The sequence below is a fragment of the Salvelinus sp. IW2-2015 genome, unplaced genomic scaffold (assembly GCF_002910315.2).
Source record: "Salvelinus sp. IW2-2015 unplaced genomic scaffold, ASM291031v2 Un_scaffold776, whole genome shotgun sequence".
NCBI classification, from domain to species: domain Eukaryota; kingdom Metazoa; phylum Chordata; class Actinopteri; order Salmoniformes; family Salmonidae; genus Salvelinus; species Salvelinus sp. IW2-2015.
Genome location: NW_019942609.1, coordinates 255608 through 267626, shown reverse-complemented (window position 1 = coordinate 267626; position 12019 = coordinate 255608). Strand labels below are relative to the sequence as shown.

Here is a 12019-nt window from a genome sequence, read left to right as displayed (position 1 = left end):
CTGTATCTCTAGCTACAGAACTCAGAAGACTGTGGCGATTTGGTTCCGTATGTTAAAACCCGCTAATGCATACTTGTTTTTGGACTTTTCAGTATTTTTGAATGCATTCAGAAATTAGTTAATTGTATTGTCATTGAGCTAGCCAATAGCTTTGGTTGCAGACTTGTCTGAAGTCAACACATACCTACGCACGTAGTTGTCTGTCAGGGCCGATGGGGCTACTTTTGGAAGGCACATGTCYGTTCTTCCTGCTCTGGGATCAATTAGCATTAATGTCTTGTAGCTAGCGCCCTTTTTTTGTTTGCTGAGTCACCATGAGGAATGCAGGTCCGAATACAGATTTTTCCATGTGTTTTGTTTTCCTCACATACTTTCCTCCTCCCTTTCATCTCTAAAGACTGAATGTTTTGTGAAGCTTCATCACTGATAACTGTCTGCTGGTCCATTGTAGTACAGCTGTGTGCGACAGCTCATTAGAAGTTTGATGCTGACTGCTGCTGTTCCCTGTTGTCTTGTTAGCGATTAGCCTGTTGCGTTTCCAGTCAGTTAATTTGGATGTGAAGCTAGCCTAGCCTCCCACAAGAAAACAAAACGGTCAGCATGGAGAGTTAGTAAAGCGCTAACTGACCGTGATAGAAAGAAAATAAGCTTTTCTCCCTATTTTTTTCTGCATGTCACTGGTCGTGTCCGAATTCTGGCTTGACTACTACTTACTTAAACTGCATACATATTAATCGTACTATGTATTGTTTAGTAAAAAGTATGCTGTAGTATGCTACGGCCGCAACGTACAACTGGGAACTCGGAAGCAAAACGAGCTCAGACTGGGGGAAATCGTGACGTCAGTGATCTTCAGCTCTAGTAGCATGCCGAATTTCATCTGAGTTCTATGACTGTTCAAAAATATTTTTCCCAGTCGGAGCATGTTTTTTTCAGGGTTCCCTGTTGTCTTAAATGCACCATCAGTTATGGCTTTGCATATGAACTGAAAAGGATCGTCTGTAGCCCCACCCAGTGACCGTTCACTACAGCGGAGTGTTGTTGTTAGCTAAGAAGCTAGCATTTGGAAAAACGTATTTGGAGTAAGCTTGAGTTAACCGTAGGCCTAAACATGCATCAATTGAAGAGTCACCTGCAGCTTGAGAGGAATGGGGAGATGCAGTAGAGGAATGACGCAGAGAGCTACTCTTCCTCTGATCAAGCCATGAAATGTCCCTCCCCATCTTTGGAGGATGCATGCTCTCAAAGACTTGGCCTCTATTAGTTGATCTCGGCTACTAAAGATTATGTATTGCACCTGCAATAACATAGCTCAGATGTGCGAGGGCATCTTTTATGCTTAAAAGTTGTGAGTATAACAGTAGATTTTTATTATTACAAACAAGAAACACTTTTAAATGAGAACAGAAATCCAATTTGGGTTTATAAAAAGGACAAAAAGTACAAAATGAATAAATGAATAGCTATAAACTAAATACATCCAAAACACATAAATGTACTTCTTAATCAAATCAAAGTTTCTTGATCCCGTACGCAAAAAGTAAAAAGAAAGAAATTAAGAAATATCAGAACGAGCAATGTCAGAGTCCGAAAATGCACAGGGTATAAAACGGTATATTTTGCATCATGCTCGCGAACGTGTTGTTTCCCAGCTATTCATTGATTTCGGTAGCTCATCCCCATATTTAATTGATCAGCTGTTGACTTTCTGTATCTACATCATATCGCTGAGTCTACCTTTAAATTGGCTGAATCAGTAGGTTACTGAGGTAACATGCAACTCCAAGACCCTGTCCAGAAGCAACCCCTAAACTTTAGCCCCTACCTTCTAGGCATCATTGGCAAACACTCCTTCTTTGACACAGGAATGTGTACGTTTTAGAATTTAGGTTCTATACACGTTTCTCAGGGAAAGGAACATTGCAAAGTCAAAGTGTTACCACCAAATGTCTTTGTTTCAGTCACCATTAGATCCCTAACTCTCTCTGTACCTCTCTTTAAATCTTCCGCCACAGGGGTCCAAGCGCATCTTGAGGTCCAACGAGTATGTCCTTCCCCCAGACGGACTGATGGAGACTGACCTTGAGCTAACCTTCTCACTCCAGGTATGGCCAGGTTAACATGGCTTTCAAAAGTATCAAAGAGTGATCCGTTATGTGACTGAAATACGTATTTTCATTGGTTGATGTACAGCACTTTTTGCTAAATTAATGGCAGTGCCTGTGTAAACATATCATACCCCCTTTTTTAGTTTTTGTGTATTTCCTACACCTCAGGTTGGCGTTCAAAGCCCATCTGAGGTGGCGGATCTGAAGGCATCAAAGAAATGACTGACTGAAGAAAAACATTGTCATGGCTACAGACATGATGTAAGGTGTGATGTAATCTCCTGTAACATCTAATGTGTGTTACGCCCTTTTCTGTCCCCCCTAGTATCCCCACTTCCTCAAAAGGGACGCCAACCGATTGCAGATCATGCTGCAGAGGAGGAAGCGATATAAAAACCGTACCATCCTGGGGTATAAGACCTTAGCTGTGGGCGTCATAAATATGGCTGAGGTAAAGACAACAGCTAAATATTTGTGACCATTTTTTTTTATCACAACAGCAAATGAAGTCAAACGCACGTTGCTTGTCATGGGGTTATACATCCGTAACTATGGAAACAGGGCCCATGGTGCGAAATACGGGGGAGCCGAGGGGGGGCTTAGCTCCCCTGAAAGAGATGTTAGCTCCCCTAAATGCAACAAAAGTCAAACTTTGGGGGTCTCTAAATAATGCTAATTTAACCATTCTCCTATTCATTTAAAATGCAGTGGTAAATATGTTTTACAGTGGTAAATATGAAAATAAAATCTTCCAATGAAATGAACACCCCCACCTCTTTTTTCATGGTTTATAACATTATTTCTTTGTAGCAGCGCTGTCCATCCAGTAGTGCTGAATTTCGGCTTTAGATGAGCTCCTTTCCGCATAGATTGTCCTTTGTCCTTCCTCATTTTTTGCCATTTGTTTGCCATACGTCCTTGAGAAAAATAGCCTTTATTCCAATGCATTTCAGGTGTCCCAACTTTTCAGGCTACAAAAAAGCTCAATTTGTCAGCAAGACGCATCAATTAATGTAGGCCTAATCAATGGCAATCGCGGAATATCATTAGGCACACTTTTTTGGTGTTTTGTAACAGATGTCTATTTCCATTCTTAAAATGGCGCGAGTATGCAGTTTGGATGCTGGAATTATTTTGGAGTGGACGAACATTCCTACTTTTTAAAGAGATTTGTTTGACAATCAGATGAAAATATCATGACTGGTTGTGTTCATGTCACATTAAAAGGTAATACATTTTTTCAGTTTAAATGATGTCTTTATTATTAAGTGCGTGCACTCAAAACAGGTGTAATTCGCACTCTGGCAGGGCCTATACCTCAACACATACCCCAACAAACACTTATACCTCAACACATAGCCTGCCTTTATTGGTTTGCAGGAGGCATAAGCAACTCCACCTAACCTGGTCTCAGAGCATTTCATATTATTCTGTACGTAAATTCGAAAACTCCATGTATATCATAGCTAGGCTAGGGGTTAGGGTTAAGGTTAGGTTAGGAGGTTGGTTAAAGTATTAGTTAGGAGTTAAGTTAAAGGGTTAAGGTTAGGGGAAGGGTTAGCTAACATGTTATGTAGCTGCATAGTAGCCAAAAAGTAGTAAGTAGGTGCAAAGTTTCTAATTAGCTAAAATGCTAAAGTTGTCCATGATGAAATTCTAACACGCAACCTTTGGGTTGCTAGACATTTGCGTTATACGCCTACGGCCTACCCATCCACCTCGACCCACCACCCTCTTTTTCGTTTTTGCATTAAGTAACCTTCTGTCTTATGTAACCATACCAAATGTAACATATCATACTAATTTGATTTACGTATATTATGTTACGTCTAGTCTATGAGACCAGGCTGCTCTACCAGTTCCAATTCAGAATCCATTTTTAGCAAGGTCTGTGCTAAATTCAAAGTTGGCAAAGCAAGAAGGAACCTATTAACCGGCCATAACAAGGAACTGTAACCGAATGCATAAAGTGAACAGAAGCGATATTCAGAAACCCACTATTTGAAATTGACTGAACACCAGCCAATGTCATTATATGCACATCCATGAACTATTCCGCACAGCCACCAGCCAACATTAAACAATGCTCCCGGATGTAGGCATGCTTTCCCATTCCCCCAATTACATTACAGGACTACCATAGCTACATTTCCTCAGGTCCCCATYCGCAATACACTCGCAATTAGTTTCAAACTCCGCCTCCGCAAACGACTGAATAATACAGCATGCCGGAGAGAATGAGATGTAGAGATGTGACTGTATGAACATAGTGCTGTCAGGCTTTCTCTTGGGTTTGAATGACCGCAGTGATTGGAGAACATTTGGGGCTTTCATTCTCGATGCAACTTGCCGCAGTGATTGATGGTTAATGAAACTCCAGGGCTGCCTCTCAAATGGCACCGTATGCGATTTGGTACACAGCCTAGAGCTTAGAGCGAACTGTGTCAAGGTGAGAGGCACAAATCTGATTGGGTGAGACATGAGGAAGAAAACATGGGAAGGAAAATAAAGCTGCCCCGTCTCTAACAGAAACTGTGTGCTCCAGTTGACCGTGCGTGTGTATGTGCAAATTTATGAATGTGTGTGTGCCTGCGCTTGTGTTTATGGCTGTGTGTCTGTGTTTATGGCTGTGTGTGTGCCTGTGTGTGTGTCTATGTGTGTGTGTGTATGTCCGTGTGCGTGCGTGTGCGCTTCTGCATTATGTATTTTACTCAGGTACTCATTGTTCTGTATGAATGAACGCAACAACACTTGTATGTCGCTCACACACTTCTCTGTCTTGACTTGTGTTTAGGTGATGCAACACCCGACAGATGGAGCCCAGATCCTGGGTCTCCATAGCAACGTGAAGGAGGTGCCGGTGCGTGCGGCCGAGCTCAGTGTGTATTCCCTGTCCAGTCAGCCCATTGACCATGAGGACGGCAGCGGGCAGACAGGGACCAAGGCCAAAGCCTTAGGTGGGGACCTGGAAATCAGTGCTTATCATCACAACTGTTTGGCCCGCACACTGAGGAAAGCTATTCATCCTGAAAACCGATGTTTTTGGCATAATGTTATTTAATTGCATAAAGTATCCTTGTCCGAGTCAGAACGGCCCTTGGGGCAGGAGCCTATCTCTTGTTTTTGTAGCATGAGTCAGCTTGATGTACAAGTACACCCGTTGGACTGGACGCTAGTCTATCGCAGGGCTTTTAATTGCATAATAAGTGCATATTTACATTGCACTTAGCCTGACAGTCATGTGAGTGAAACCATTTCCTTGGCAATTGCACATTTTAATAGACGTGTTTCTATATTGACAACTCGTTTTCACAAATGTTAACTTTTCGAAAGAAAATGCTTTTGAAAGAAACGTATTCTGTGTAGCCTCTCAGTGTCTCAATGTTTCACTCGTCCTTGTGTAACTCTAGAGATTTCCATACATTCACTACTTAAAAGTCTATTTACTGAAGTGCAATAAGCCCACCACAGACCCACTAATCGCCCCATGGGAAGGGTCCTTCCAACATATTGCCTGTGTCCACAGACCATCGTTACTATCGGTGCCTAAATCCCTAACCATGACAGCTTAAGTACATTAGGACCAATGTTACTGAGGGAAAATGCAGGATATTATTTTCAGTGGTTGTTAAGGCGGTTACAGCCTGGCACATGATGCTCCCTCAGGATCCTCGTGCTCCCAGAGCCAACATGGACGCTGAGTAAACGATACAGATGTCAGCTGCACTAATGTAAAGGAATTCACTGTGAAACTGATGGCCCGCACCCCAAAATAAAATCATCTGTCAAGGATGCAATATTATCCAGATGCCCAGCAAGCTATATGAAATCTTTTGAAAAATGTTACTGAACTCATTCATTCATTCTATTTTCCCGTCCTTGAGGAAGTATGGAGTGACATTAGAGGCATTTAAACTTACTTGACCTCTTCCTTTTAGTTCAGAGCCTTTGAGTGGAGCAACGGAACATAGACATTTAAAATCAATGCTAAATTCTCCAGAGTTTCCCAGTGAGTGAATGGAGAATTGACATGCAACTTTTGTTCTTGTCTTTGACTCCAGATCGCTCCCCGGATATGGATAATTACTCAGAGGATGACGACGACAGCTACTCTTCGGAGCAGGAAGCTAGCGACGATGCTGTTCAACCAGTGGTGAGACACAGCACATCTTACACGTTGCTGTTTGGGAAGATCTCCAGCTCTAATTACCTGTAATGGACACCCAAAAATACACACTGTATACTGTCGTTGTGTAAGAGGATGGAATGTAAGGGACTTTCTATGTTTGTGCTTTTCTTTGAACTAAACTTCTGTCTACTATTCATGTGCTGTTCTAATAACCAATTTCTGTGCTCATGCAAGTGGCTGACTGTACAAATCCTCACTTATCAGTAGCTGCAATTTGGCAGTACGCCCAGACCTTGTTTTGAGAACAAACGCAAGATATCTCATTTTCAAGGTCTCAGCTTAGAGAGGAGAAGCCTCGTGAGGTGTTCGTCTGTCACATGTTATGATACAGTATTGGTTGGTCACATGAATGAAACAAAACGGTAATGATGAATTAATTATGCTAAATCATGCAAATATAACTTGTCTGTGTATAGCCGTATATAAGACAACTGCTGGGTCTGCCCAGGCAGAGCTCCTGATTGAGTACTATGGTGCATTGAGTTGGTTGGAACCTCTCCAGTGCGCTGACAATAAACAATGATTAATTTAAGATTGACTTTGAGTGTCCCTGTGTAAGAATTTCCACGGCAATACCAATACAGTAAGTCCCTGCATACTATTTATCCTGGGTTGTAGTTATAGACCAAAATGTCATTGGCCTAGTGTTTCTCAAACTATAGCTCACAGTGCTGCACTTTATTGTTCTAGACCAGCATTAACACACCTGATTCAACTCATCTTGATGTGCAGGTGTGTTAGTGCTGGGCTGGAACAAAAAGGTACATTCCCATGGGTTGTAAAAACACTGATCTTTAAGACACAAAACTCTCTTTCATAGGACCTGTACGACGAGGATGATGATGTACAAAGGAAGCCAAAGAAAAACCGGAGGAAAATGATTCGAACAACATCCATGACAAGGGTAAGGATGGGGGAGCCTCGCTATATCAACAATTTTACAATGTGGTTGGATAAATTCATTCAAATACACATCAAGCCGAGCTTGTAAGTTTATTTTAGTGCAGAGAGAATGAGAATAGCCCCAGCATAGAGCCCTGAGGTACAGCACCTGTTCATGTGATGGCAGGGTCTGCAGGTACAAACTCTTGGAAGGGGATTGTTTTCAATGATGATGTGTTTTTCATACCATGCTTTTTCATTCTATGCATGTTGACTCACTTAGAACAGCACTGTCGAATCCTTTTGAGTGCCCTTCAGAAAGTATTCACACCCCTTGACTTTTCCCACATTTTGTTGTTACAGCCTGAAATTAAAATGTATTCAATTGAGATTTTGTGCCACTGATCTACACACAACAAGTKAAATTTTGTTTTTAGAAACGTTTACAAAAATGTAAAGCTGAAATGTCTTCAGTCAGTAAGTATTCAATCCCTTTGTTATGGCAAGCCTAAATATGTTCAGGAGTAAAGATGTGCTTAACAAGTCACATAAGTTGCATGGACTCACTCTGTGTGCAATAATAGTGGTTAATATCATTTTTGAATGATTACCCCCATATCTGAGGTGGCAGGTAGCCTAGTGGTTAGAGCGTTGGGCTAGTAACCGAAAGGTTGCTATATTGAATCCCCGAGCTGACAAGGTAAAAATCTGTCGTTCTGCCCCTGAACAAGAGGCCTTTTGCCTTTTGGTAGGCCATCATTGTAAATAAGAATTTGTTCTTCACTGACTTGCCTAGTTAAATAAAGGTTATATTAAAAATATATTTAAAAATATATATCTGTAACCCACACAATTATCTGTAAGGTCCCTCAGTCGAGTAGTGAATTTCAAGCACAGATTCAACAACAAAGACAAGGGAGAAATTCCCATGCCTCGCAAAAAAGGGCACCTGTTGGTAGATGGATARAAATATATATATATATCCCTTTGAGCATGGTGAAGTTATTAATTATGCTTTGGATGGTGTATCAATACACCCAGTCACTACAAAGATACATGCGTCCTTCCTAACTCAGTTGCCGGAGAGTAAAGAAACCACTCAGGGATTTCACCATGAGGCCAATGGTGGCTTTAAAACAGTTACAGAGTTTAATGGCTGTGATAGGAGAAAACTGAAGATGGATGAACAACATTGTAGTTACTCTACAACACTAACCTAAATGACAGAGTGAAAAGAAGGAAGTCTGTACAGAATCAAAATATTCCAAAACATGCATCCTGTTTGCAAAAAATGTGGCAAATAAATTACATTTTTGTCTTGAATACAATGCATTATGTACAATGCATTATGTTTTGGGCATATCCAACACAATATATCACTGAGTACCACTCTTATGGGTATGTTATGGGTATGCTTGTCATCAGCAAGAACCAMATTTTTTCGGGAGATAAAAATAAATGGATTAGAGCTAAGCACAGGCAAAATCCTAGAGGACAACCTGGTTCAGTCTGCTTTCCAACAGACACTGGGAGATAAATTCACCTTTCAGCAGGTCAATAACCTGAAACTCAAGGCCAAATATACATTGGAGTTGCTTACCAATACGACATTAAATGTTCCTGAGTGGCCTAGTTACAGTTTTGACTTAAATCGGCATGAAAATCTATGGCAAGACTTGAAAATGGCTGTCAATTACCAAAAAACATCTTGTCAGAGCTTGAAGGGTTTAAAAAAGAATAATGGGCAAATATTGTACAATCTAAGTGTGTAAAGCTCTTCGAGGTTTACCCAAAAATACTCACAGCTGTAATCGCTACCAAAGGTGATTCTAATTATTTTATCWATATATATTAGTGTAATATTTTTCATTAATCTTTAAAAAATGAATCTTTAATATTACCAAATATTTTGTGTAGATCGTCAAAAAGAAAAAAAGACCATTAAATCCATTTKAATCCCAATTTGTAACTCAACAAAATGTGGAAAAAGTCAAGGGTTGCGAATACTTTCGGAAGGCACTGTAAGTACAAACTACATTTAAATGCAATACAGTTTTTCGGTCCCAATTCCTTGCTCCTGATAACTTTATGCTCAGGTTTAGTGTGTGCTGTCTCGAATGTTCCAAGCCAGTGCAAATGGGTGCAGTCATCAAGAGTCCACCGTRATCTCTTTAAGGTGTGTCTGTGTTAGGTCTGCTACTCAGTCTTGGCCTCTTCAGGGATGGCACAGAAGATGTCTCCTGTCTCCCAAATCCTTATCTAAGCAGTAGTGACAGGAGAGTTGTCCTGGAATGAGTTCAACCTCCACTTTTAGACCAAAACACTGTGTAGATGACGCAGACTAAAACACCAACTAAGGATACAAATTAGGCAGGCACCAACACGCACAAACTGAGACCCAACACATGGGAGCTGGTAACACACACAGACATACACACACAAACATAAATCACAAATAAACGCACACTTTAACAAATACTTTTCCCAAGGCCTGGGTATTTGCTTCAATCAATAATCCTTGATGTTGTTAATAATGACATGTCTGGCTTTCTCCAATGACCTAATGTGCCTTTGRTGAATCAGCGAATAATGCTCACATAAGGTCACCGAGGTCGAAGCCACTAAGCCGTGTGAACATTAAGTGACTTTTTAAATGGCGCATCCTAGTGCTCTTCAGATGCTGGCACTCTTCAGATAAGCATATTAATGGGACTAGGGTGAAATTGCCCCTAGACATTGATTTTGGGTCAGTTTAGCTTTTTCCCAAAGAATGAATATTGTTAGGATTGGAGAAGGGGAAGCTTTTCCTAGATCTTTACCCATGGGAAACTTCACTCCGGAGCCTAATAACATTTGGTGGTGAAGACTAGACTCAAAAGTCTATTGTGTTAACTTTACTGTGATTTATTGAGCTCTCAGTATTATAGAGCTGTCATCACATGAGTTTGAAGACAGCTTTGTTGGTTACACTGACGTCTCTGAAAGATTAGCTTACGTCATGGCGTCAGCAAATGGGGATCCTACTAAAAATGATCATTCTGACAAGTTCTTGGTGTACTCTTGTTGACACCAAACTCTCTCTTCCTCTCCCTCCCTCTCCTCCACCCTCTCTCTCACTCCCATTTTACAGCAACCCAATTTCAAACAGAAGTTTGTGGCCCTGTTGAAGAGATTCAAAGTGACGGATGAGGTTAGTACTGCACGCTTCAACTGTTCTGTTTTATATGAATAACACGCTGCAAGGGATTCATCTGCCGCTGCTTCAATGTTTTTGTAGAATGCTACAAGGTTCATAAAGTGTTCTTCATCTGTCCCTGTAGGAGGACCCTTTCTTGTTTTCGGGTAGAACCATGTTTGGTTCTATGTAGAACCCTTTCACCCAACGAAGAACCCTCAAAGAACCATTTTATGAAAAGGTTCTACCAACCAGAAAACTATACCATTATACCATGCAATCTGTTAATGAAGTCCCAGATATATCGAGCGTATTGTCTTTGACCCTTTCTGTTTACAGATCAATCTAATTGATTTAAGCGCTTTTGCTACTGTAGGCCCACTGTAGTCTCTTTAACCTAACCTCGCTCACTGTCTACCAGTCTCGCTCTGAGAGCGCCGCTCTCCTTTATTACCTAACTCCTTAACGATATTACCTCTCCTTCAAGCAGGAAGTGACCTAAGTAGGAAAGGCAACTGTAGTATCATTTGTATGTCCCAAATTGCACCTTATTCCCTGTATAGTGCACTACTTTAGACCAGGGCCCATCTCTCACTATGTAGGGAGTAGGGTGCCATTTGGGACACAACCCATGGTTCAACGTGTACAGGGCTGGCTGGGTTCATTAATGGTTGGTTATGTGCAGGATTGGATCAACACACCTATTTTACTGACAGGACATTCTATGGAACAATTGGTTGAACCCGGTCACAGCTTTGTCATGCATCCTGTCGTCGGAATATATAAATAATTGAAAACGTTTGAAAAAGTATTGTCCATTAGAACCAGTGTTTCACATTGTTCGTCTTCCCTAACCCAAAGTTGTGCTTCAGCACCTGCCAATATATTGAATCATAATTACATACTTGTAAATTACTCATTGAGTGTCACTTCACTTGGAACTGATGAGAGTAGCAGGGGTGTGGGACCCCTTGATTGGCAGCACTAGTTTATTACTGCACCAATCCAGACGTTGGGTTCGTTTGTAAAAGCCAATCACAACCTATGAGCGTCATTTGAGTCAAAATAAATTGAGATATTCAGCTAGTGAGAATATGAGGGGAAATTAATTATTCTTCCTGCAACAAAAACTAAATTCAAGATATACAACAGAACACTGATTTATTATCGCTTAGCAGTGAGTTTTTAATTGATGTTTCGATATTTTTAATTGGTTTCATCTCAGTCGGTAATGATTCATAAAAGGCCCAGAGACAACCAAGTCGGTAATGTATGGCCTGTGGAAATTAATTAAAATGTTTTGCGCCTCTAAAATAAATCAATTTTGTTATGTGCTCCAAGTCATTTCAGAACTAATTGACAAATAATATAAATACTCTCCTAGTTGAAAGAACATTGTCTGTGTTATATGCGTTCTGCATGCATATTCCATTACAATAGCTTCATAAGTCTAACTACAGTATTCCAAATAACGCCAGCTGTTTGTCAATTCTAAAGGGAAATAATATGAAAAAATCCCAATTTCCTCCTTTGAGACCTGTCATGTTTCCAAAGAAAACAAATTGCTATTGTAGAGAAAATATATTCATCATGTTGTTACAATAGCAATATGGCTAAAGATATATAAACTCAGTGGCCAGTTTATTAGGTACACCATCTAGTACC

The 12019-nt window shown here is 40.7% G+C and overlaps 1 protein-coding gene across 2 annotated transcripts in view; it reads left to right on the top strand.

Annotated features, from left to right (window-relative positions):
• The window catches only part of LOC112068864 (phosphofurin acidic cluster sorting protein 2-like), an 89324-nt gene that overhangs the window by 45185 nt on the left and 32120 nt on the right, over positions 1–12019 (top strand). For both annotated transcript variants that reach the window (XM_024136085.2, XM_024136084.2), the window contains exons 3-8: positions 2016–2105; positions 2434–2559; positions 4903–5065; positions 6170–6261; positions 7118–7201; positions 10310–10369. In XM_024136085.2, the coding sequence (XP_023991853.1) occupies positions 2016–2105; positions 2434–2559; positions 4903–5065; positions 6170–6261; positions 7118–7201; positions 10310–10369 (615 nt within the window). The remainder of the gene's footprint in view (positions 1–2015; positions 2106–2433; positions 2560–4902; positions 5066–6169; positions 6262–7117; positions 7202–10309; positions 10370–12019) is intronic.